Here is a 26,986-nt window from a genome sequence, read left to right on the forward strand (position 1 = left end):
CCTTTTTAATAGCAGTACAGAGACGCTGCTTCAAGCATTACTGCAATGGGCTAGAGAATGAATGAAGTACAGAAAAATAGATAAAACCAATGTACAGAATGCTTTAGCTGCTCTATACATAGCAATAGACCTCTTTATTAACACATTCAAACTTATGGATGTTTCTTTCCTCGGTTACTGAATGAATACTTGGAATCCAGTCTGCACATATTACTTGGTGCTATGCCGGGCAAGCTTTTGGGCTGTCAGGCACAACCTTGGTTTTAAAAGTATGCAAACAATTTGAATATGTTGGTAAATTGGTCTATTTTTTTGAAAAGTCTGAACACATCTTCTATCACTTCCTTCCCAGCTCACATGCAGAGAGGAAAATGGGACACTTGCCGAATCGCAATCCAACACTGTGACATATGTACATTACATGTACATCTTATAGTAGATGGTTTCCATTCCCAGTCTGTCTGACTTTCAAAGAAAAATAAACGCTTCTTCCGTCTTGGCAGTCTCGCTTCAAGGCAGAACATGTTTTTGTTTCCATTTTGGGTGAATGAGGTCCAAGTTAGACCTGTAATAGAACTTACAGGGGACTGACCAAAGTTGTCTTCTGGGCCAGTCTTTAGGCTCCGTCTTTTAAAGAGGTAATATTAATCGCAACTTAAGTATTTGCAATTGATATCACTCGCAACTATAAGAGATAAGAGACTGCAAACTTGCGATTGGTTGGAGGACTTGATTTGGATCAAATGCGATTGACAAGGCCCTGGTCAATTTTTATTTCAGTATGAACTGGAAATGGTATCCCAGACTGCACTCGAGCACAGAAGAAATCTCATTCGAGGACATCCTGCTTTCACCAGGGACCACTATCTAGAGGTATGTCCTCATCAGCTCGAGATTGCCAAATAGCCGGCCGTTTCTGATTTGGGAAATAAGCCCAAAGTTACAAATCTTGTCTTCATCACCTCGAGACTTGACCTCCAAACTAGAACTCGAGAAATTAGCTCGAGATATTTCGCTCAGCGTTCGCGCATAGTGCGAGTCTTCAGGCTGGTGAAGACGCACCGGACAAATAGCGGGATATTTTGCAAACTAGCCCAAGATATCTTGGGATGATTATCTTGACCAAATATCCTGCTAATTGTAACTTCGGGCTGATGAAGACGCAAATTAGCTGGATAATTTGCGATCGGGATAGTTAAAATAGCGGGTTATTGTCAATTTCGAGCTGATGAAGAAAGGCCTAAAGTAACTTCAAGTTAGTTTTGATTTGAAATGAAGTCCCAACCGAGTCCAAGGTCACTTCTGTATAAAAGAGAAGTGCCGACAAGCAAAGAATACCGTACATTACGTGATCACAGAGCAAATCCTTCCGCAAATCGGAAAGCTCCCTAAGAATTCTGTCTTGGGTTTAGTTTGTGTGTCTGCTGCGATAACAAGCTTAACATGAACTGTCGCTGATGCCCCAGGAGCCCCCCAAAAAACAACACTGGACCCACATTTTAAATGTATAACAGGGGGCGCATGCATAACATAGAGTTTTCGTTTGAAATGATGCCCCAAACTCCACTACTGTGCATTAACATACAAATAGAAGACTGCATGTACTGTCTATGTACCGTACTTCAAATATTCATGGAACACTCTTCTTCTTTCTTTTCATGGATTTTCATTCTTCCTGACTCAACATGTATCTTCCTACCGGTACTCCAAATCCTTAATGTGTTGACATAAACTTTATTTCATAAATATGCATCTAATACCCCATTCACAGTGGTTTTGAAATTTGTAGCGGCGTTGTAGCGGAGCGGCGACACCGCCATAACACCGCTACAAATGCATTCACAGTAGAAAAGTTATCCCGCTGCAGCAGCGGGATAAATATCATGTACCCATTCACGCTGCAGCGGGTGATTTTTATTACCTCCGTAACAAACACGTGTATGCATGGCTCATGACCCGCGAGTGACCCCGATATGACCGGAAATACTTCAGCGCGGGGTTTTAGGGTAAACATGTCAAGTTGCTTTTTTGTATCCTCGATCATATTACTTTTTAAAAAACTAGCATTTTTATTGCTTCCAGTCAGAATATTTTAATTTTTTGAAGTGTGAAATATTTTTATTTGGATAATTATAAATCTACATAATAATAAAATCAATTTGAATCCACTGGTTACTTTATTTCTATTTCACTTTATGTTCCCCATTGCTGGAGAAAAGAGATCAGTGATAGGTAAGTAAACAAATCACACGTGTTTGTCGCGGTGTTATAGCGGAGAGCCTTCACACTGAGTAAACACCGCGACAGCAGCGGGACTGTCCCGCTGCTGTAGCTAGGCGAGCCTAGCGATAGTTTGTCGCGGCGTTATCGCGAGGCGGCGTTATCCCGCGATAGTTTATAACGGGTCCGAGCCTTCACACTGAAGACAACACCGCGACAGCAGCGGGACAGTCCCGCTGCTGTCGCGGTGTTTGAGGCCACTGTGAATGGGGTGTAATGCCAACAATGCAGGATACAAATAAACGTTTACAAGGTACACCTAAGCCATATCTCATAAGTATGCATCAAATGCCAAATATGCAGGATAAAAATATACATTTACCAGGTAGACCATTGTATGATTGTACCTTATGCTGAAACCGTGATTGTTTTTCCACTCATGCATAAACAAACTGAACTCAATATTTGAACAATAGAGCATACAGGTCACCTCTTATACTACTACACAAAGAGCTTTGTATCTGGCATTCTGGCAAACAGTATCATTGCATCACGATTGATCTGACTTAGAGCAGTCTAATGTATCCTTTCTTGAGGCACAATACGCAGTACCGGTATTAATTATTATGTACTTTGTACGTTGTAAGAGTTCCATTATGCAACTTCCCAAGTACACCGTAAGATGGCAAGTTTGGGGTCTTTCAGTTTCTTTCGATGTATGCACTTCTGCGGAATATCTTTCTTGAGGCAAGGATATGCAGTGTCAATGTGTACTTTGTAAGACTTCCATTATATATAACTTCCCAAATACACCGTAAGATGGCCTCAAGTTTTGGGTCTTTCTGGGGGCTTTTTGTACGCCCTTCTGCGGAAAAATGCCATGAACTTGTCATGGTACATGTATAGCAACAAGTAATGTACAGAGTTTGCAGACTGGATTCCAAGTACTGTACCGTAATTAACGTTGTATAAACTGCCCTCATGTATTAACCACACCCCTCTTTTTCGCCCTTAAAAAAAAATTAAAAAAAATTTGCTGAGATTTTTTTTTTTTTTGTGAAAGATCATTACGGTAATGTAAATTAAAAAACAGTAGGGACCTAGGATAGAACCTTGTGGTACACCATGTAATAGTAGAAAAATTGGAGGAATTATTATTATAAACTACATGTTGAGATCTAACATAAAGATTACTTTCAAACCAAGATGATAGACAAATTTGAATGTTGTTCTAGTTTCCGAGTGGTGAGTCAACACACCGATTATCGAGCTGGGAGACATTGCCAGGCATAGCGCCAGGTGGAGGGGCATAAATCGAAACTTTAAAACTGTTTGGTGTACCGTGTATAAGCCGCACCCCCGACTTTGAATTTTTTTCGGCGGCAAAAAGGTGCGGTTAATACACCGTTAATTATGGTAGTTCGTTCAGTACTAACAGTCACTAGGTCCCCAAGAAAGAAACATCCATGAATTTGAATACATAAAATTATGTTAGTAAAGCGGTCTATCAGAACACTGTACATAAAAACAAAACACATGTATGTTGTACATTAGCAATGTACATGTACAATGTATGTTGTTGTTTTGTAAGGAGAAATGACCCACAAACTCATTGAGGATATCGATAACAATGAGATCTTTAACAAAACACTGGTCTGGTCATTATAGTCAAGGGTCTGTACCAGGAAATAACAAAAGATAGGACGTCCAGCTTCTTTCTATTAAAGAGAAGGTTGAGTTCTGGGAAGAGGTGAAAAATAATTTGTGAGCGTTATCATTCTTATTATGCAAGTGTGGAAGAACATCAGATAAGACATGTTCCCTGAAAAGCATGGTTGTTCAAACGCCTTCATAATTCTAAGTATGTCATGTAACATCGTAAAACTCGGGGGTGGGATTTTTACGCCACGTGTTAGTGTAGTCCCATATACATCTTTCTGTGTACAATGTTTGTAACTTTACCAAGACTTGGCCAAAGTTTTTATAATTTTGATGATTCCAGAACCTTGCAATACACACACATTCTTATATGCTAGATGATCAACCTTTTCTGGTCGATTCCACACCGTTTCTTTCACATTGCAATCGCATGACCAGAACTCAACTTTATCTTTAAAGAAAACTTACTGTTCACTTCACAATTTACAGGGAGGCTTTATAATCTACATGCATGTATTACATTCACAAGGTTTTTTTTTCAACTACCCTACACAGGTACAGTCGAACCTGTCTATATTACCGGTAATGGCCACCTCTCTACTAGTAGGTATCCTGTCTAAAGTGGCCAAATTGCCTTCTCTTTTTTTGGTCTCCCCCAAGAAAGAAATGTGTGTTGTAGAACCTGTCTAGAAAGGCTACCTGTCTACAGTGACCACTTTCTTTTTCTTCCCTCGGGTAACCTTGAAACAGTCAAACTCGTCTATTAAGATCACCTGAGGGAAACTGAAAAAGTGGAAAAGTGGCCACTATAGACAGGTGACCTTTCTAGCCAAGTACTGTAATACACATGTTTTACTTGAGGGGGGGAATAAGTATGGTAGCCTCCTAGAGAGGTGGTCATTAGCAGAGGTTTGACTGTATTTTTGTAATTAACTACAGTCAAACCTGCTTTAGTGACCACCTGTATACAAAGGCCACATTTGTTGTTTCCCTTGAAAATGGTTTCTCATTGAATCGTGTACTAAAGGAACCTGTCTACAAAGACCACCTGTCTACAAAGGCCACTTTTTGTGTTTCCCTTGGGTGGTCGCTACAGACAGGTTTGACTGTATTAAACAAACGATTAAATGATAAAACTTGACATTTGTGGGCTTTAGAATTCAGTTGTTTGAGGGGAGTATAAACTTAGCCCAAGTCCCTCATGCCCACCGATGACTCAAGGCAAAACTAACTAGGCAGACACCTTGCAGGAAATGGCAATGTAGGATTGTGGAATTCATTCATTGTACAATGTACTAGGAGGGCCGCGTCTCCACTCCCAATACATGCATCCACGTCTCCTGCACTGGCTTCAAGCCGGCCTCAACAATGATCAAAGTGGTAGAACTTAGAAAGTATGTTTTAAAAGGACTTAAAATGAAGAAATACTGCCATGTTGGAAGTTACAAAACACGTTAGAAACACATGGCATTGACTTTCCCCGTAAAGAGGTAGAACTTTATAGAAAGGATGTTTTAAACGGACTTAAATGGCAAGAAGATGAAGAAAGACCGCTATGTTAGAAGTTGAGAAACACATGGCATTGACTTTCCCCGTTAGGAACCCTGCAGGTAAAACAGAATTCAATCTTGTTGATTTTGATGCTAACAGTATCAGTAGCAGGAATTTTCATAAAATGTATGAATCATATAAAGACAAAATTAATATATTATCATCAAAAAATCTTCATAATATGTGAAAGAATTATGTTTTTGAAGTGTAAATATGGAATAAGAATCATATTCAAAGGGCAAAGACATGAGGAAAACAGTTTTTTCTAGAGCAAACGGGAAATTTATGAAAAAAGAGGTGTGTCGATAGGGGAATGACATCACAAACTCATGATTGAATTGCCAATTCATCTCAATCAGCTAAGTGTAGTAATCTTTATGTCATTTACAAAGAGAATCTTCAATCATCAACCCTAACTTCCTCATTGATTGTCTACTTTTCCTTAAAGCCTGTCTGCACTAGTTTGGCCAGGGGGATTAGACCTCCCTGCAAGGTCACTGACAGGTGGTTATCTCATCAAATCAGCTTTCAATTTAACATAAGAAAAAGAGGATCGTAGGGACCAACAGGCACACGGGCTCAGGGCGAATTTGCCCTCAAAATGCTAAAAAGAGCCCCCGAAAGTCATAAAAGAGCCCAAACAAATTTGCATAGAGTTCAATGCAAAACAAATTAAAGAGGGTTATTTTCATGCAAGCAAGCTTGAAAAGTAGCCCCTGAAATTTTTAAAGGTAAAACCAGTATTGGAAATGCCCCAATTTAAAAAAATTTAAAAAACATGTTTTGACTAATACATGATAAAAATTTTGTCGGGAAACCGCCTACTAATTGATATATTTGGTAAATTAGTTTATCTATTGGTGTGTGAGAGATAAACGCACGTGTCGCGCACGTGTGCGTAGTCCCATATACATCTCTCTGTGTACAGTGCTTGTAACTTTACGAAGACTGGGCCAAATTTCTTATCATTTTGATGATTCCAGAACCTTGCAGTACACACCAATACTTACTGTATATGCTAGATGATCAACCTTTTCTGATCGATTCCACAACGTTTCTTTCACAATGCAATCGCATGACCATAACTGGTCTTTATCTTTAAAGTATTTTTTTCCCTGCCCCAAAAAATAAAAAATAAAAAAATTGCCACCACCATACTACAACGGTAGAAATATCCCAGGTCTGTCTCCGAAAACCCACGCTATTTTACTTCGAGTTGCGGTTGAAGGCGCCGATTAAATAATAATAATAATAAAAGTAAACAATGCTATTTTTAAAATCAAAGATGACTTTACCTCCGAGTCCAAACAGAAATCCGGACATTTGGTCCCAGAGGTGACCAAATCTGAGAGGTGAGTTGACAGTGATTGAGCTGGAAACATTTTTACCCACGGTACCATGCCGGCAGCGGGCGCTCTCCCTGGCACGGGTAAGCGTCGGCCTGGACAGTGCCCGGGATTTTGGCGTCCGAATATTCTGAGTATTCACTTGTAAGCCCGGGAGTGTACTCGAGTACCTCATTACACGGTTATGTACAGCCTTAAAGGTACATGTACTATGTCCCTTTTGCAGCCAACCTCAAATTCTGTAGAACTTTGCAGGAATTATGAATACTGTATGTCATGTATGTCCTATCTGTGAAATTTAAACGTTAGCAGTGTCCTCATATTCAAATTATGCAAGGAAAGCCGTTTACTTGCTAGACTTCACTGTCAGACACTATTAAGTGACTGACTGGCTTTTTTTTTCTTCTTTGGTAATAGCATACACTGTACATGAAAAGAGTTGTAAAGGGTACATGAGCATTTGTCTACATCAATAACCCACTTCTTGTGATGGCCAAGATTAAACTGATTGGATCTTTGCGCAGCATAAAACGTATGACCATTCGGTACAATTGTCTGAAAATCAAGACTATTGCTTTTGGGCTCTATAGCCCTAAAGTCGATTTGACAACTAATAGTCGTTATTTTCCCACTTGAAGACATTTTCAAGCCCCACCTTTTTTAGGGAAGTTCTAAATTAGTATTATCTTTCAAATGCAGTTGGAATTTAACTTTTTCATTTTTTTTGGCCTGCAAATGGGACATACAGTACCTTTAAAAAGCATACAGTAAATGAATGGCAACTATGCGTAGCAAATTCACTTTTATATTGAGCTCTGTGTTATAAGATAAAGAAATGTGAAACATATTACATTATACATCAACATTTTTTTTTAAAGCCAAGGTTTATTATGTCATACGCTGTACCTGAATGAGGATCAAGAGATAAACACAGAATGAAATACACAAAAATATATAGTTAGGAGAATCTAGTCTATGTACTCCAGACCCAGTTTAAACCTTGTTTTGGAAAGAGGGGGAAAAATCATGTTTACATCTTGAAGCCAGACTAGCCCTGTTGACGGAACTCCAGCATCAGTCATCTCCAAATGATTCGAGAGCAAAGAATTTTTAACATGTTTTCCTACTGTATCCCGTATCCAGAGGTTTCAGGTTAGTGTCCATAAGAATTTGATACAGACGTGTCGCTTTCATCATTGGACTCGCTACAGTATAGAAACCAGATGGATACAGTGTGTTCAAGGGTTAAAGGCATTGTTTTTCCAGTTTTACCAATTTGAGATGTATGGCCCTACAGGTACGTGTTATCAATATCTGTGATATGGCGTAAAATTGAGCTTCAAAAAAAGTTAAAATATTTGAGTGACCGGTTTTACTATACTCATTTCCCTCAATAGATTGTAGTGTTGTAAAACCGTTGGAAAAACGTTTTTTGAAATTTTGAATTCCAATCATAAATATCTTGCTAATCAAACATGCGATTGGCTTGTAAAAGTCATTGGATTCCTGACTGATCTAAAGGTTTATAATTATGATTGCAGCATGAGCTAAATCCAGGATTTTGTTTAGAATCTGAAGCAAAGGCATACCAAATCCCTTTAAGAAATAAGGATACATGTCAATGTGTTTGTGTAATGTGTATAATGCTCTCCAATGCCAACATCAACAGTTTTCAAAAAGAAAGACAGCACTTCCCTGTTCTTAAAGCTAATGACAACCATTTCCGTATTGTGAAACCTTCTTTTCCATTTCTCTTTAAATCTGGGCGAAAAACTAGAAAAAAAATCAAATCTGCCTTACAAAATTGTAAATGTAGGTAAAAGTCATTTTGCATAGTTTTTCATACATACTGTACTGTTATATGATTTGCATTGGCTACCCCTAAGAGATAGAATTGTTTTTAAACTCTTTAACAATTGTATATAAATTACGTAAACACAATGATGCTCCCTGGTATTTGCACAATAGTATTTCAAGTCATCGACCAATTTGTAATCTCCATTCATCTTCAAAACATTCGTTCACGCCCCTTAGTTACAATCTACCAAAACATATGGGTCCCGTGCTTTCAAGTATGCCAAACCAAAACTATGGAACAATCTCCCACAGTCTCTGGGGACAAAACTGGGGACAAGCTTATTCTTCTTCTTCTTCTTCTTCATTAAGAACAGACCGTCGTTGGCGTATTATCGTACCTGTGCTTGTCGAGTGCCCAGATGTGGTGAAAATCCCTTGTTACATGCAAGTAGCAATTGGATTTGCATATTAAATGTACACACACATTTACATTCCTGTAACAAATATATAAATACACGCAGATATGCATGGAATATTCATCACCTGGTCATGACAGGAAGTTCCTACCAACTCACAGAGGTTGTCACTGCCACATCTGTGAACTTTTTCAAAGCCAGTGTTGACACATTTTTGGTGTGGTGATCATTATTCTCACCCCTGGGAAGACTAAATTTGATTGAAGCAATGTGCACAGAGCACATAACAGATAGACCTGGAAACTTGACTGCAGATCTCTGCATTTTCCACTATATCCATATAGTAATGATATTGTCATTTTTTGTTACGATGTTGGTTTACATTTCTGGTTTCAGTTTCTTTTTTGGCAATTTGACTGCAAAGATTTATTTTTCTTCTGACTAAAGAAAAAAAAAATAATTTTACCATCTAATAATATTAATACATCTAATACACTGTAGTAGGGTGTCTGATTTCACAACCGATGTTGTGTCCTAAAATTCTTCCCATAGAGATTACACGCATCCCTATGCAGTCTATGTGCATTGCGCTGCTTTGCCCGATCATGCAAAATTGGTCAATGTTTTTATGACCAAATCGAGATTCAAACCTTTATTCCTCATGATCCTGAAGGTAATACTCAATAAATGAGGCGTCATATGAAAGAGCAGATTAATCTCCATATTTCCAAAGGGGTGTCATTTCAGCGATTTAAATGTTGTTTGCATCGTAGCTCTGAAATTTGCCACTTTTTAGAAATGATGGATCGATTGATTATAGTCCCAGTCGTAAGGAATCGATCCATGCGCTTGTTTTTTCGCTAGCCCCCAGGGATCGCAAGTGTCCACCGGCGCGAAATCCATCATCGTCCGTGCGTCATCTCGGTTGGAGTACGCAACCGAGATATAAACGTTAACAGTAACAAGCTACATGATGTCAGTAGATCTAGCCCCACCATTCAATATCCAAGATCATGATAACAGAAATATTCATACATTATTTTAGACCCTTCCAATTCGAACTTCTTTCCCCTCGCCCCCCCCCCCCCCTCTTTTTTAAATGGCAGCTTCAATCAATCTAATTTTTAAAAGGGGCGTTAGATCTCACTCTTCATTCTTTCAATAGATATGTTGAATACATTTAATATCATGGTATATTGTAATATGCAAACAACTTGAAACAAGATATATACCTATGGAGAGATCGAGGTCAAATGTTAGGCAAGAGTGATAAACACAAGAATAACACACGCCTACAAATGCAATGCAATGGGCATTCATTATATTCACTAGGCTACAGCAACGGGCAGTTTGGCAAGCAACCACACGAAAGCTTGCGGCGGCAGACGTCAGACTTGGTCTACCTTGCATGCCTCGCGCTGTGTAGTCGGCGGAGAATTTCCTGCGATTACCTTAAAATGTCCCCGTCTACAACCATAAAGTAAAATTAATTGTATACCTTAGTGCTTTGTTTCAGTCCCGAATATCACTCTAGTCTCCATATACAACTCATTTCTGACAAGGATAACTTCTCGGCTGCTAGGTTAATGGTAATATATCACACCCGGAAATCATACAAGAGGCTCGGGTTTTGTCAGTACTTCCTGATCCAAAATGGCTGTTTATGCTGCTTTTAGACTTTAGAGGGCGGTATAGTAGTTTCTTTGATTCACCTGCCTCGCGCTAAGCCATCTTCTTTTAAATCTTTGCCTTTTACATCTTACAGTTTGACTATAAACAATGGCGGATTCAGGGGCACAGGGGGCACATGCCTCCCTCCTCTGGTAAAAAAAAAGGGGGAAGGGGGTAGGCAGAAAGGCAGAAAAGGAGGGGAGAAAAAGGAGGGGGAGAAAAAGGAGGGGGAAAAGAAAAGGGAGAGAAAGAAGAAGAAAAGAGGGAGGAGAGAAAAGGGGAGAAGAGAAAAAGGAGGAGGAAAAGAAGAAAGGGAAGAGAGAGGAGAGGAAAGGCGGAATAAAAAGAAAAGGGGTAAGACGGAGGAGAGTAAAGGGGGGAAAGGAGGATAATGAGAAGGGCAAAGAAAGAAAGGGGGTGATAATATAAAAAGGCGTTTTTTTTTTGTTACCGGGAAAGGGGCGGGGGACGCAATTTTGCAGTGTGCATTATGGAGTCTCTGTTGCCAAGCGTGTACCCCCCCCTCCCCTCCAAATAAAAGCACAAGAAGAAAAAAAATGGATCAAAAAGGGGAAAGAGAGAATTTTTGTGAGTTAAAAGAGAAAGGAAAAAATGAAAGAACGATAGAAGAGATGTGCGAGAGCATGAGGAATTGCATTTCTTATAAAAGAATAATGGGATAACAACCAGGGGCGTCTCTAAATGGGGATCGTGGGGGTGTAAATTCCCCCCCCCCCCACCTGTCAGGATATTGGCGGTAAAATTGCGCTGCTGTCAGGAAAATGAGAAAACCGGGGAAAATGAGAGGGAAAGGGAAAAAAAGTATTTTAAAAAAGGAAAAGAAAGGAAAGATAAGGGAAGAAAAATAAAGTAAAACAGAAAAAAAATTGAAGGAGAGGGAAAGGAAAAGAAAGGAAAAGAAAGAAAAGAAAGAAAAGAAAGAAAAGACAGAAAAGGAGAAAAGGAAAAAGGAAAGAAATAGGAAACAAAAAACGGGGGATGAAAGAGAGGAGAGAGAGGGGTGAGAGCCTGAGAGAAGAGGGGTGAGATTAAGAGAGAGAGGGGGATGTTGGGTTGAGTCACCCGACGTCGAGGGAACAAGAAAGATACGTATATATAATTATGTTGCTGCGTCGGTATTCTTGCTCAATCCTCGTGTACTATATCAATGCAGAAGTTTGAAGTCGGTGAGATGTGTTATGTCGGTCGGCCGGCAAATTTTTTTCCCCCACGAATTGTGACTTTTTATCGGACAAAAAAACATTTTAGAAAATTCAGAAAATGATTAAGAGTCGGTACAATGATTCGTCGTCTTTCTCTAAAAAATCAATGAAACGTCAAAGCTTCCGCGCTTCGCGCTGGAGGAGGGGGAGAACTGAATTCGGACAAGGATTAAGAGTCGAAAACAGTACAACGAATCGTCTTCTTTCTCTAATAATTTAATGAAACGTCAAAACTAGTCTTCCGCGCTTAGCGCGGGAGGAGGAAAACAATTCAAACAAGGATTAAGACTAGAGTAATAATTCAATGAAACGTCAAAGCAGGGGCGTAGACAACGGGGGATGAGGGGGATGCATCCCCCCCCCCCCCCACTTCACAAGGTGGGGGGATGGCATGTACAATCATCCCCCCCCCCAGGTTTTGGGGAATGATATTTGCTTACTTAATAAGTCATAATGATGATAATAATAGTAATAATAATAATGATAACAATTATAATATTAATAATAATAATAATTATGATGATGATAATAATAATCCTCATCATTATTGTAATTGTGTTTATTGTTAGCCGCATTCACACGGTGAAAGCCAATTCTAAAACAGAATAGAAAATGAATGTGATACAAAAGTATACATAATAATTCGTGACAGAGAGTACCATACTACTATCTTTATAACAAGTATTATTCAAACAAACATATATAATTATGTATAATCATGAATTGTTCAACTTCATGCTCCCACTATATGACTATTGTTACACTAATGCTGATATCAGGACTATGGTATACATTAGTTTGTTGTTAAGCTTGCAGCAGCTACATCTGTTCTGTATTGTTAACTATTTATTTATTTTTGTTTTATTTAAGATGCACTTTGTTTTGTATTCATTTAAAGTATGTTGATTGATGAAGACATAAGTTTGAAATGTTTAAAGAAGTTTGTTTCATGTAAAGCGCAGTGTGAATTTACCCTGTCTTGAAATGCGAGATAAAAGGAACCTATTTGTATTAGCATTATTATTTGTATTAGTATTATTTTTTATTTGTATTATTATTATTATTATAATTATTATTATTATTATTACTATTATAAGACTGAGATCAAATAGAAGTAAATAATGCCCTAATTTGAAACGATGAAATGCCGTTATGGTTCCGATTTCTTCACAAACTTACAAAGCAGTATTGTTACTCCATGGATCATAGTGATACTGTTTATGTTTTTTGTATCTGTATGTTAATGAGCCGCCAGCCAATATCCATCTATGGATACTATGCCTGTTTCTTTGAGGTAAAAAAAAAGCATAGTATGTACGTATTCATTATGCTTTATAATGAACAAATTGTTCAAAGTTTAATCGTTATTTGTTTGTTGTTTATGTGTTCTATTCACAAATGGCCACAGAGGCTGTTTTCATTCATAACCACATACCCCTATCAAGACAACAAAGACTATACCTGCATGTACACAGTTGACATTGGTTTTTTTCTGAAGAGGTGTAACAGCAAAATTCACAGAGATAAATAAATACGTAGTGTGGTTCAATATGCAATACTATGTGTCAGTCCATTCTGTATTCGTATGCCACGGTGTAGATCTTGTCGATGTATGTCTGTCCATTCAAGGCGTAGTATGTGTGTGTGTGTGTGTGTGTGAGTATGTGGTGTGTGTGTGTGTGAGTATGTGTGTGTGTGCGTGCACGCTTGTGTGTGTTATTTTACCTCATTAAGTATGCATCAGATTGCACGATTTCAAGTTCAAAATTGCAAAAGCTCCCTACCGTGGGAGGGGGACACCCCCTCCCACACCCTCCCCCCCCCCCCGCTCGGTCGCTTCGCTCCCTCGCTCGGGCGCTTCGCGCCCTCACTAGCGTTGGCAGCCCAGTCATCCCCCCCCCAGGTGTACGAACCTGTCTACGCCACTGCGTCAAAGGTTCTGCGCCGCTCGCGCGGGAGAGGGGAAACTAAATTCAGACAAGGACACGATACAACGAATCGCCTTCTTTCTCTAATAATTTAATGAAATGTTTAAAACAAATGAGCGAAAATGAATTCACACAAGGATTAAGAGTAATATTTTAATGAAACGTCAAAGCTTCGCGCGGGAGAGGGGAAACTGAATTCACACAAGGACACGATACAACGAATCGTCTTCTCTCTCTAATAATTTAATGAAGCGTGAAACCTTCAGCGATGGGCGAAAATGAATTCAGACAAGGATTAAAAGTATTAATTTAATGAAACGTCAAAGCTTCCGCGCTTCTAGCGGAAGGGGAAACTGAATTCAGAAAAGGATTAAGAATCGAGAACGGTACAACGAATCGTCTTCTTTCCCTAATAATTAAATGAAACGTCATAACTTCTGCGCTTCTCGCGGGAGGGGCGACACAAGAATTAAGATTCGGGAACGGTACAAAGGACGAATTCTTACTCTAATAATTTAATGAAGTGTCAAAGCTTCCACGCTTTGCGCGGGAGTGGGAAAACTGAAAAATAACTTAGTTCCTGGCCCCGAGTTTATAGGGTTAAATATTTGTAGACATTGGAAAATTGACATTAATAATTATATTTGTCGGTAATTGGTGGCTAGTTTTGTCGGTAATCGGTGGCTTCTACACCCCCCCCCCCCCCCCACTGAAAAGGTCTAGCGACGCCCCAGAAAGCAACACAGTTTATACACTCGAGATGATTTTTGCAACTTGAAGTATTTCTGGTGCCAGACCACCGTCTTTGTGCATTGTGCAGCAACGAAGCATAAATTATACGTCTCGCGACGTGACAGATCACTTTTCTCTAACTTCTAACCAATCAGAAGGCCTCGTTTTTCCCAGGTAGTGCAAGTGTACATTATTGCACCAAAATGGTTATCAAATTGCAAAAGATCCCTACTCTTGGAGGGGGTAGGAGAAAGCAATTTAAACGTCATTTAAAGGCCCACTGCACTACTGGTAGCTACTTGCGCCCTCTATATAACAAACCATGCCTAATCGGTGACCATTGGTCCCCCAGGATCCTCTTTTTCTTATGTTAACTGAGAGCTGAGTTGATGAGATAACCACCTGTCCAGTGACCTCGCAGGGCACTCTCATCCCTCCTGTAAACTACGGCAGATAAGCTTTAACTCCAGGAAGTGCCTGAAAATGCGCCTAATGTGGTTCTAAATTTGCAAATGCTTTCTACTTTTGAACATTTTAATTTGCGACAAGAAAAACTATTTACGACAATGAAAACTGTTTGCGAACTTCCTTACAATCTTTTACGAACCTTTTGCCCTGGCGAAACTCCAAATTCGCTCCGTTCTTCATCTTTTCTTCTTCTTCTTCTCCTTTTCTCGTCTTTGATCTTCATCTTTGTTTCTTTTTTTTTCATTTTCCTTTTTCTCCTACTTCTTCTCCTTTTCTTCTTCTTTTTCCCCCTTTTCTCGTCTTTCATCTTCATCTTCTATTTCTTTTATTCCGTTTTTTCTTCTCCTTCTTCTGCTTCTCTTTTTTTCTTTTCTTCTTCATCTTCTTCTTCCTCCTCTAGTTCTTCCTCTTCTTCTCCATTTCTTTTTCGCTTGTCAGAGAGTTTCGACATGTTTGAGGCATCCGATCTCTTCAAAAATACTTAATGGCACCGCCACTAATTCTAAAACTGTCAATAACTACTTAAATGATTTTGTCAATATATTATAATTTTAGCCCCATTCAAGGAGCGACTGTGCAGTTGACTTGTGGAATCCCTGACAATCATGGTTAGTTGATAATAATAAAAAAATAATAATTGCGAAAACAGCAACAACGAAAAACAAGCAAACAAACCACACACAAAAATTACAACCTGACAAAATTATAAACAGTTTATAATCAAGGAGTTACTACACTGTAGTGTAGTAACTCCTTGTTATAATCAAGATAATTATGCCTATAGAGTAGTAAAATCATATCAATATTCATCGATTCGTATTGATTTCTGAGATTCATTGTTTAGTATAGTAAGCAATGGCAAATACGAGGCCTTTAGTTTGTGGTTTTATTATATTTCATAATTGTGTGTACCCTATATATAGCGCTGACTGATTGATTTCGTTGCCTGGTATTTCTCTCTCTGTCTCTCATGCCCTCCTTCTCTCTCTCTCTCCCTCCCTCTCTACCAACTCGAAAGGGCGGGATGGGGGGGGGGGCTTAAGGAGAATAGAGGACAGATCGTGTCTGTATTATGGTACTTTGTACACCCAAGGGATAACAATATTTTGCCGGCGTGTTGTTGTTGTTAATCCGATCACCTTTTTTTTTTATTCTGCAACTTTTCATAGGTATCTCAGTCAATGTAATTATATTCTGCCTATCTACAAAATAGCAGTAGAATATCCTTCCGGAGCGATTGGGGTCATGAATTGTGGTTAATTGACTTATTGAATCACATGAGTACCCGATAACAAAAAAAAAACCTTTGAACTGATCAAATACAAAGGTCTGTATCCCGCCTGTACACGGTACGGAGAGTTTATCGGGATGGACTATAGGCACATGACGGTCTATTTACACATAGCTTTCTACATGCATATTGGTCTGTACAGGACAGCTTCAGTATAGGGCCTGTTATTATTTTTATAATGATTGAAGCTATAGAACGAAGTCAGTCTTCGCGTCTTGGAAAATAACAGTGACTTGAAAACTTGTGGAGACTTTTATAACTATTGTTGTACAGCTGTGTTGAGTCTGAGCTAAATAATCACGCAGATTATGTTAGTGGTTTCCACCAAGTTGTAGAGGAAGAATATACTCCAATACGTTTTCTTGAAATACATTACCGTGCCTGCCTTAAAGTGCTTCTAACTCGGACGCAACTTCACTAAACCAACTATATTTTCGGAAACGCCTATTTTTCTCTGCATTTTTCTAGACTCTGGGGGAAGATTGTGGACCCTATCGCTGTCTGATTGAGCCTACATATTATTTTTGTAGTTGCCTGGTATCTCTCCCTCTCTCTCTCTCTCTCTCTCTTTCTCTCTCTCTCGCTACGTACCAGCACGAATGGGCGTGATGCGGTACGTTCCCATTGCGATCTTAATGAGTGTGCTCGTGACGAGTAGCGTTCAGCAGCATGGGAGACAGTTATCAAACTGTGTCTGGGAGTACGACGACGGTCAGACACTAGATTTGACTAGTGCGGGGAACACTGATGGAACAGCAAGGTAAAATAAAGTGAAATATAATTATAATAATAATGATAACGTCAAATGTGTTTATCGCATAATAATCACAATTTCGCTTTACATTATAAAACTTTGAGAACGGAAACGTAACACAAAATATAAACACTTAAAACAAAAAAATATAGGTCTATATGTTTCCGAAATTCTAATTTCTATATATATATATATATATATACAATATATATAGAACAAAATATATAAATTTACAACGTTAGATACCATACACAAGAGGCAAGGGTTAAACTTCATAAGCGATTTCGATTTATTCTCATCAGGACAAGTATATTATACAATAATGTTGAGAACATAAACATAACACAAGAAATATGAAAGCTATACTATAAGAAACCAAAAAAAGGAATGTTGTCTATGTATCGTTTTTTTAAACAAGATAAATACAGTACGTTTTATTTTTGAATTCTGATACAAAATGTACTATTTTTCTTCTGTTATATGCATGCATTTAGTGTGTAAGAGAGAGAGAGAGAGAGAGAAAGAGAGAGAAAGAGAGAGAAAGAGAGAGAGAGAGAGAGAAAGGGAGAAAGAGGCGGGCAAGTCGAGACATAAAAGCCTTTTGTTCTATTAGACCGAAATTACACCTACCGGTTAAATTCAAGATATAACGACTTTGGGTTACCTTTTGAACGTAATATAGTAGTATTTTAAGTCATACTTTCGACATCACTGCCCTTTCCTTCTTGTTTCAGATGGAACAACGTGACTGCTCTAGATGTAAATCAGGACCCAAATTTATATACCATAAACCCTTGCTATGGATTTACATTGGGGACTGAGTGCGCAGGTGTGGCCGTAAGTGTATAGGACAGCGATTTTTGTTTTAAATATTATAATTATTATCATTGTTATTATCAACGTCATTATTATTATCATTATTTATCGCGATTATTATTGACGTAATTATTATCATTGTTATTATCATTATTATAATTGTTACTATTATTATTATCATCATCATCATCATCAATATAATTGTCATTGATTTATTATTATTGTTATAAGTGTTTCTTTGTTGACTACAATAACCCATACATACTATCACCCTTAATAGTTCAATAAAAACGTTATCACTCTCACCCCCCCCCCTCTCTCTCTCTCTCTCTCTCTCTCTCTCTCTCTCTCCCTCTTCCTTACTTTACAAAGGTCTGCCGTATAAGTGACTTGGGCATCCCTCTAAATGTTGCCGCTACCAGTACTGGCCGTATGTACTACAGCGAAGCTGACAATGGTGTGGTGCTCGAGTACAACCATACAGATCCTAGCGACCCGGATTTGGTGTAAGTCATTTTTTAATGTTTTTTTTTTAGTCGAAGCCCCACTTGAGGCAAAGGAACAGTAGCGATTCTAAAGGGGAGGGGGTCAACATTTCTTCACCTACCCCCCCCCCCACCCCCCCCCCCAAAAAAAAATCTTTATTATAAATTAATTTAAGGGAGAGAAAGTGAATGCACGAACCACCAAGCCCCCAGCCCCCTGTACCAAATTATTCTTCTGGCACCGTAAATGAAAATATCAAATTTTAATTCTTGGCGGGCATTTGGGGTAATAAGGAGGGGAGGGGCTTCTTCCTGTTTCATGAGCTATGAATAATTGTAGATTTTTCAAGAAACAAGACGAGTTGTGAATGGCATTATTTTGTTTAGTCGAAACAGTATGCATTGTGAAATTCCAAACAGCAGTCACATTTCCTCTCTCTATAATTATGCTAATTCTAAAATAATGTGCCCCCATCAGGTAGCTACGCCATCCCTGACTGAGAAGTGAACCTTTATTAATATTATTGTATGTATCTCATTCTACCAGGAGGGTGTTTCACAAAGATCCTAAGTTGAACGTATCTCTAGTTTGGACTTAATGACAATAATGGAAAGCCATTAGCATCCTTGAAAAAATTTTGTAAAAGTTATTTTAAAAGGCATAATAATGTTGATTCAAAACATTCATATTTTCTATTATCATGGGAGATTTCATGTTCTTGATGTGGAATTTTATGAACAGTCTTAAATATTTGAATTTCTACTTTGGAATGTATTTCAAATTAAGGCTACACATGGCTCTCCATAATATTTAAAGACCGTTAATACTACTGGCCAGAAGGGATTAGACCACACAGCGAGGTCACTGACAGGTGATGGCTATCTCATTAACTCAGCTCTCAACTTACATAAGAAAAAGAGGATCATGGGGGACCAACATGCACCGATTGGGGAGTTTTTCTATATATAGGGAGCAAGTAGCTACAGGTAGGACAGTGGGGCTTTAACTTAGAGTTAAGTTTGACTTCGAATCTTTGTGAAACACCCTCAGGTACATCAGTCGGTTCCATTCTGCTTGCAACGGAGGAGAGGAAGTCCAGATCGTCGTACAGGGCGTTCAGTCATCAACTCCGAATCAAGTCATTCATGTAAGCCTCTCAAAAGTTTCAAGATATAAAACATATTCAACCCGACGTTAGGTTCAGGGGCGTACGCAGGGGGGGGGGGGGGGGGGGGGGTTGGGGGTTCAAACCCCCCCTTTGGTATTTTTATGTGTGTAAACCCCCCTAAAAAAAACTAAACCCCCCCCCCCTCCCCTAAAAATTATGCCCACGGCCAACGTAAAGTGACCTTACCCCCCCCCCCCCCAACGAAAAAAAATGTCAAATTTTCAAATTTCGAGACCATAAAAAAAAAAAAATGTCCGCTTACCCCCCCCCCCCCCCCCCCCCCCCACTGAGCGACTTTTCGGGAGCAAAATATTTTGGGCCAGATTTTAACCCCCCCCCCCCCTTGAAAAAATCCTGCGTACGCCCCTGGTTAGGTTTATCAATTTTCATTCGAAATCGGGTTTAACAAAGGAAAATTATAGGTGAGGTCTAATTTCGCCTTTATTAAAGTCTTTTTTGAGGAAGAATGGCGTTAACTATGTTGATACTTTTATACATACTTTTTTTTTCTCGTTAACTTGAATTATATTTCTCTTTTTTTATATGTATTTGTTTTCATTAGATTTCATTTATTTAATGTTATGTATTGTTATTGCTTAATTTTGTATTTTATCTGTTTATTCATGTGTTTTAATGTACCATGTACGGACATGCTGACAAAACAGCGATGCTAAGCTGAAAACATGTTTTTTAATCACCGTATTTAAATAAATAAACAAACAAACAAAATACGAAGATAATCCACTATGAATATGGAGAAAAAAATAATGCTACGAAGTAGTATATCTATATGTGTAATATATATATATATATATATATATATATATATATATATATATATATATATATATGTATATATGTATAAATAGATACATTAACATCCCTACATCATGTTATGAGTTGATCCTGCAACATCTACTGTTTCCGGGCAGATATACCTTCCTTTCTAGTCCGTGGCAATAAGGAACAAACATTTTGCTTCACAATTAAAGGGCAAATCCACACCAAAAATAAATTACTTTCAATAGAAGCAGAAAAATCAGACATACCAATCAAAAAAGGTTTGAGCAAAATCGGATAACTAATAAGAAAGTTATGAATTTTTGAAAAAGTATGTAAAACTATGGAATAATGGAAATCACTACACAAATTGCCAATTTGGTTATCAGTTTGTGACGTCATGCCCTCACTATATATCAAGTGCTTTATATAGTTTAATCCCATTTTGGCATTAATTTCCCTTTTTATCCCCCAAAACTTGATTTCCCCATGCCTTTGCCCAGGTTATATGATTTGTATCATATATTGCGTGCATGACCTTACACAAAATCTTTTGTGAATTCTGAAGAATTGATACTATTTTCTGAATATTGCATATTCATAGATATTGATATTATTTGGGTTTTTTTAACCGTGTATAAATAAAGATATCAATTCAATTCAATTTATTTCAATGTCATTTCTAATTGCCTTTTCCTTTTTTCCTTCTCTTTTCCTTTCTCTTTTTTTTAATTGGCAGCGCTTCATCCTGCTCATGCCATGTGCTCCTGCGATTGCAACTCCAAAGACCTCTGGTCCGCCCACCGTCACACCTCAGCCAATCATTCCCCAATCAACAATCGCACCGACCACCGTTAGCAAAGTAACAATTGGACCGCCCCCCGTTACCAAAGTAACAATCGGACCGCCCCCCGTTACCAAAGTAACAATCGGACCGCCCCCCGTTACCCGGGCAACAATCAGACCGCACCCAGAGACGCACGGTTTGACAGCTGGAGGAGTGATCTGCATTATGTAAGTATGCTTAGTTTAAAGCCCCTCTGCACTAGTTTGGCATGGTGGTTATCTCTTCAAAATAATCAGCTCTCAATTAGAAAAAGGGCATCATCGGGGATCAACGGGTACCGCTTAGGCATTGTTGGCTGTGTAAAGGGCGCAAGTAGCTATAAGTAGTGCAGTGGGGCTTAAAGAAGCAAAACAAGCCAAAACCAAATAAATTCAATAGTTATGTATAATTATTATGTAATCATTCTCACTATTATATATCAATTTATATTAGTTTTTGTTCTTGTAAACTATGACTGAGCCCTATACCTTAAAGGCAGGCTTTACTACTTCAGCTAGAAGGGATTAGACCACCCAGCGAGCCAGCGAGCCAGCGAGGTCACTGTGATAGGTGGCTATCTCATTAACTCAGCTCTCATTTAACATAAGAAAAAGAGGATCGTGGGGGACCAACAGGCACCGATTAGCGGAGCTTTCTATATGGAGGGAGCAAGTAGCTACAAGTAGGACAGGGTGCCTTTAAGTTTTGTGTGAGTAAAAAGCAATCAGTGTCGAAATCAGAGAAGTAAATTAATGAATTTAAAATGAAATCATATTGAGATAATGAAATAATCAAAGAAATAAATTTGATGTTATGTCTATTTGTTCTTCCAGATTTGTAAGCTTCGTTTGTGGATACTTCCTGCTTGGTTCTTTCTATATGTGCTGCTGCAGTGGGGCGAGGGGGATGGAAATTATTCCTCACGTACACTTCTGGCTTGATCTACCCACTCTTATCCTGGTAATTCATTTTGTTCGCGCGCGTGCGCGTGTGTGTTTTGTGTGTGCGTGCGTGTGTGGTTAACTTACTTAGTATAGTTCTTGAGTTGAGAATGTTAGCAGACATCCACTGAGTGAGTAGTGTGGTATGTGTGTGTGTGTGTGGGGGGGGGGGTGTTTGTGTGAGGGAGTGGGCAGGACTTTGTTTTGTGTTTCTTGTACCAGTAAAGTAACCTCCAGATTTGTTTTAAAAAATTGTATATAAAGTGAATAACATGTACAATTGACTTATATATTCTGCTTATGTACTTTAAAGGCCCACTGCACTACTTGTAGCTACTTGCGCCCTCTAGATAACATACAATGCCTAAACGGTGACCATTGGTCCCCCATGATCCTCTTTTTCCTATGTTAACTGAGAGCTGAGTTGATGAGATAACCACCTGTCCAGTGACCTTGCGGGGCAGTCTAATCCCTCCTGTAAACTACGGCAGATAAGCTTTAAGTTTACTTTGTTGCTCAGTTATAATACTGCAAATGAGTTTTTATTTAATTGTGTTTATGTACAAGCAATCGATATTGAAAACGTTTATTTATTTTATTCAATTGTATGTTGTTTTTGTTTGTATTACATTTGGGGGAATAAACAAAATTACTTTAAAAAAAAAAGATATGTGCGTACGCGCGTGTGTGTGTGTGCGTTTTGAAAATGAACTATACCACGCACCTGCTGCAACGGTTTTCTATAGAGATTTTTCACTCATGGTAAAGGACTGGAAATATATTTATATTGTTATTCACTCATGGTACAGGTTTGGATACCTACTTATATTGTTATTTTTCATCTCCGTTACACGCATGAGCAAAAGCATGATTACTTATTACTTCGAATCCCCATATACGCCTGCAATAAGGTACAATAATAATTAGATATGATATTACAGACTGTTCTCCATCGTTAGCATTGGACAGTTAAAGAGAAGGTTGAGTTCTGGGAAGAGGTGAAAAATAATTTGTGAGCATTACTCATTCTTATTATGCAAGTGTGGAAGAACATCAGTTAAGACATGTTCCCTGAAAAGCATGGCTCTTCAAATGGCTTCATATTCTAAATATGCATGTTGAATCGTAAAAATCGGGGGGCCGGCTTTTTACGCCACGTGTTCGTGTAGTCCCATATACATCTTTCTGTGCAAGTGTTTGTAACTTTAAGAAGACTTGGCCAAATTTCTTATCATTTTGATGATTCCAGAACCTTGCAATACACACAAATGCTTATATGCTAGATGATCAACCTTTTCTGGTCGGTTCCACACCGTTTCTTTCACAATGCAATCGCATGACCAGAACTCAACTTCATCTTTAAACATAATAATAATGAATAACATTTACTATGGTGCAGGACGTTTAAATTATACAATCAGGCAGGGCCTAACAAAAACTATTACGTATTTCGATTTCATTTAATAACATGCAATTTTATTTCTTTTTTGTGTTTATAACAGGAGGGATTTTTCTTCCTCTTCAGCTGCTGCGGTAAAACTCAAATGATGGAGACCTCATCGGGACAAGACTACGACAAAATTTGATACGATAGCTTTCCTTCAATATCATGATTGATTCCACGGGCAGAAGGGCGTTAACTAATGGCCCTCTACGGCGACTTAACGCCCTTCTGGCTCTAAAGGGACGTTCTGTACCCTTTTTAGATTTTCAAGATTTATAGAAGTCCACTCTTTGAAGAGGAGTCATAATCACTGGCGTATTTTGAAGGAGGGGGAAAGAGTGAAATTTATTTTAAAAATCCACCCCTGACAGGTTATCCCACCAATAAAATGCACTTAATTTTCATAACTAGAAATATTAAAGCAGAGCCACGTAACATATAGGTTTACAGTCAATTGAAAAATTTAAATAACGGTTCTGATTGGTGAATAGTCAACCTTATCATCAATATGTGCATGCAACGATGATCTTGATTGGCCATTAATAATTGATTGCAAAATGTAAGTCAGTAATAGAAATATGGATTTAGGGTAGATTCAACACCAGAACGAATTGATCCATGTTATGACTCCTAAAAGAGTGGATACATTATTATTGCACCCTCTGTATTGTCTCTATTGGGCCTTTAAAAAAAAAAGTTATATTACCCTTAATGTGCCAAAACATCGGTCGGTCGGTCGGAAATCTCTTTTTTGCCCTTCCTCTTTGGGCTGATATTTCTCAGTTTTGAATGCTTTGATACATATTTTGATATGCATTAAACATTTTTTGTGTGTAAAAAACGGATTTTGGGGTCGGTCGCAAAGGACAATACAACATCTTTTTTTTAACGCCTTATTGTCTCCATTGAGAATAAAGTATTGTAGAACATGTCAATGCAACTATTCTTCACGACCGTGGCCACTTTGTGTTCATTTCCCTAATTGGAAGGCATTTCATATCAATAGGCTTAATTGATTGTAAAAAGATTCGCTTTTAAAACAAAATATGCTGATATTCAAATCACATTTCATTTTTTAAATCAATATCATTAATGCTTTCTCACTGTTGATATTATTGACACAGTCGCAAAGATTTTCGAGGAATAAAATGAACCTAAAGCTATTTCAATAGCCTTTCATGCATCACCTTGTAAATTATGCGAACGTTGCAATGACGCGTTATACTTACAAAGTTAATCAAAACGTGACTACAATAGGGCAGTGCATTTACATTTGAGTTGATTCCTCGAAAGTCTATGCGGTCATGGTTTGTTGTTGTTGTTTTGTTGTTGTTGTTGTTGTTGTCACATAGTGTAATCGTACAAACGATTCAGTGGCGGATCTAGTCCTGTGTGACATGTGACAAGAATACAAATTATATGATGAAAAATAATGTTTTTAAACGAGGAAGGAAAAAATGAGGTCGCATTTTTTTCTGGAGGCTCGTTCCCCTGTGTATATACCCACTGGTTCCGCAACGGTGATTCTCCAACATTGGACAAAGATATTAAAAAATAATACGGGCCTATTTGTTTAATGCATTATGACGAAATACTTTTTTTTCGATAAAAGAAGTTTTTTCTTTAAAAACATCATCAAACTCATGCATCGATACAAAGAATATTGAGTTCATTACCTGCTGCATTTTTGTTTTGTTTCATTGTTATGCTAAGTGTACTTAATGGCAATTTTCAGTATTAAAACTTGGAGGAATCTAATATTATTGTTCAACATTGTCCACATTCAATCTATTGTGTAGAATTTCAAAGGGATAGACAGTGGTTTTCTCAATGTCAGAGTATTTTAGAATAGTGTCACAGCTATTAATCTTCATTTTCCACTCTTAATCCAGTTGTATATTTTATACGATATTTGAAAGGAAGTAATTAACTGAATGCTTCCAGTGTATATGGCTTATAGAAACTTGGCTAAAGCAAAAGTACATGCAGTACTTTAAAGGCTCCTTTAGCAGCCATGCAGCTATTTCCAGTATGTTCATCAGTTAGATTTGTTTAATGTGTACTGCGCGGTAATCATAATTGTAAAGTGAAGACAAGTTCAATGAATGTTAATAACTATAATAATAATTATTTGGCATGTTTTGTTTTCAATGATTTGCAATATAGATAGTTTATCAAAAGCACTTCTAATAATATTGTGTAAATAAATTCAATTGTTTTTTTTTTTTAATAGTGCGTGGCAGTGGCAAAGAGAGGACTGCAAAGGGGTTGGGGAGAGACTGAAAAGCTGGAGCCAAGAAAGATTTTCATTTTTGGCCCCATGGCTTCTTTTTGGTCAAAATAAAGTTCCCAGCTTTATTTCCTTTTCCTCCTTTCCTTTCATCTTTTGTGCATTCTAAAACCATGCTCCTTATTATGAAAATGCTAAGTCTGAAATGTTAAGTATTTCAATGTTCTATATACGCTTTGTTTGTCGATGAAACAATGTTAATGTCAAATGTGTTTGTAAATATTCCTCTCGTGATACCAAAGAGTCGCGCTTACAATATTATCCTAAATGCACTAGGCCAGCCGCTTCTCAACCTTTTTGAACTCGAGGCCCACTATGGCTGTTAAGGCTCACGTACCTCACACAAAAACAATGAGAAAATATTAGCAATGAATCATGACACAGGAAAATAAAGAACGAATTGTGTGGTAATTATATGCAGTGGCGAATTTATGTATTGTTGCACCCGGGACAAACAATGTCTGATATTGGATTTGGGCCACCCCGGGCCAAACTTACTAAAGTAGGCCGACTGAACTATATTAATAATATAGAAGCGAGAGCGCAAGCGAACTGGTTGAGAAGCGCTGTTGAATAGGCGATGACTGTGATAACTCATTCCAGTTAATTTTTGTTCTTCTTATGCAAAGTAATGTTCTTTTTAATATAATGTTATACCTTTTGCAATACTCAATTGTAAATTAGCATATTGAGACTAGAGTCTTTAATATACAACGTTATTTTCAAACTTGCATATAATTTATACAGATATTTTTTATAAAGGTGTGTGTATATTATTATTACGATGATTATGAAAATTCATTAAAAGATTATTATGAATGGAAATTAAAACAATTATTAATAAGGAAAACATAGTACCATATACTTGTTTGTCAAAAACGTGAAAGAAAGAAACAAGGAAATTCAAAGAAAGGAAAAAAAGACATACGTTTAACATATTTGAAAAAAAGGATAGGATTCGAGAACGAAAGACTGGGTAATCGATATAAAGTAAAATAGACAAAATGAGATGAAAGAAGAATAAACCATAATAGGATGAGAAATACGTTAAGATATAGCTCTAAAGTCCCCACAGGCGTGTTAATGATGTATACATATATATATATATATATATATATATATATATTTGGAAAGAAAATAAAAGGGTCCGGGCTACGCCTGGATATGCATTGGAGAAAA

The 26,986-nt window shown here is 37.9% G+C and overlaps 2 protein-coding genes across 3 annotated transcripts in view; one reads left to right on the forward strand and one right to left on the reverse strand.

Annotated features, from left to right (window-relative positions):
• LOC115926052 (WAS/WASL-interacting protein family member 1-like) overlaps positions 1 to 10,655 on the reverse strand; it is a 48,371-nt gene extending 37,716 nt beyond the window's left edge. For both annotated transcript variants that reach the window (XM_030990368.1, XM_030990367.1), the window contains exon 1: positions 10,488 to 10,655. The gene's annotated coding sequence lies outside the window, so the exon portion shown is untranslated. The remainder of the gene's footprint in view (positions 1 to 10,487) is intronic.
• A 5,729-nt stretch (positions 10,656 to 16,384) lies between these two features.
• On the forward strand, positions 16,385 to 26,536 carry LOC115926053. Its single transcript, XM_030990369.1, has 7 exons — positions 16,385 to 17,062; positions 17,791 to 17,893; positions 18,245 to 18,378; positions 19,409 to 19,505; positions 21,046 to 21,320; positions 21,966 to 22,092; positions 23,576 to 26,536. Exons 1-7 carry the CDS (start codon positions 16,902 to 16,904, stop codon positions 23,657 to 23,659), a joined length of 981 nt encoding a protein of 326 aa, XP_030846229.1. The 5' UTR covers positions 16,385 to 16,901; the 3' UTR covers positions 23,660 to 26,536.
• The last annotated feature ends 450 nt before the right edge of the window (positions 26,537 to 26,986 follow it).

Source organism: Strongylocentrotus purpuratus, unplaced genomic scaffold (genome assembly GCF_000002235.5).
Source record: "Strongylocentrotus purpuratus isolate Spur 01 unplaced genomic scaffold, Spur_5.0 spur5_scaffold_19, whole genome shotgun sequence".
Lineage (NCBI taxonomy): Eukaryota > Metazoa > Echinodermata > Echinoidea > Camarodonta > Strongylocentrotidae > Strongylocentrotus > Strongylocentrotus purpuratus.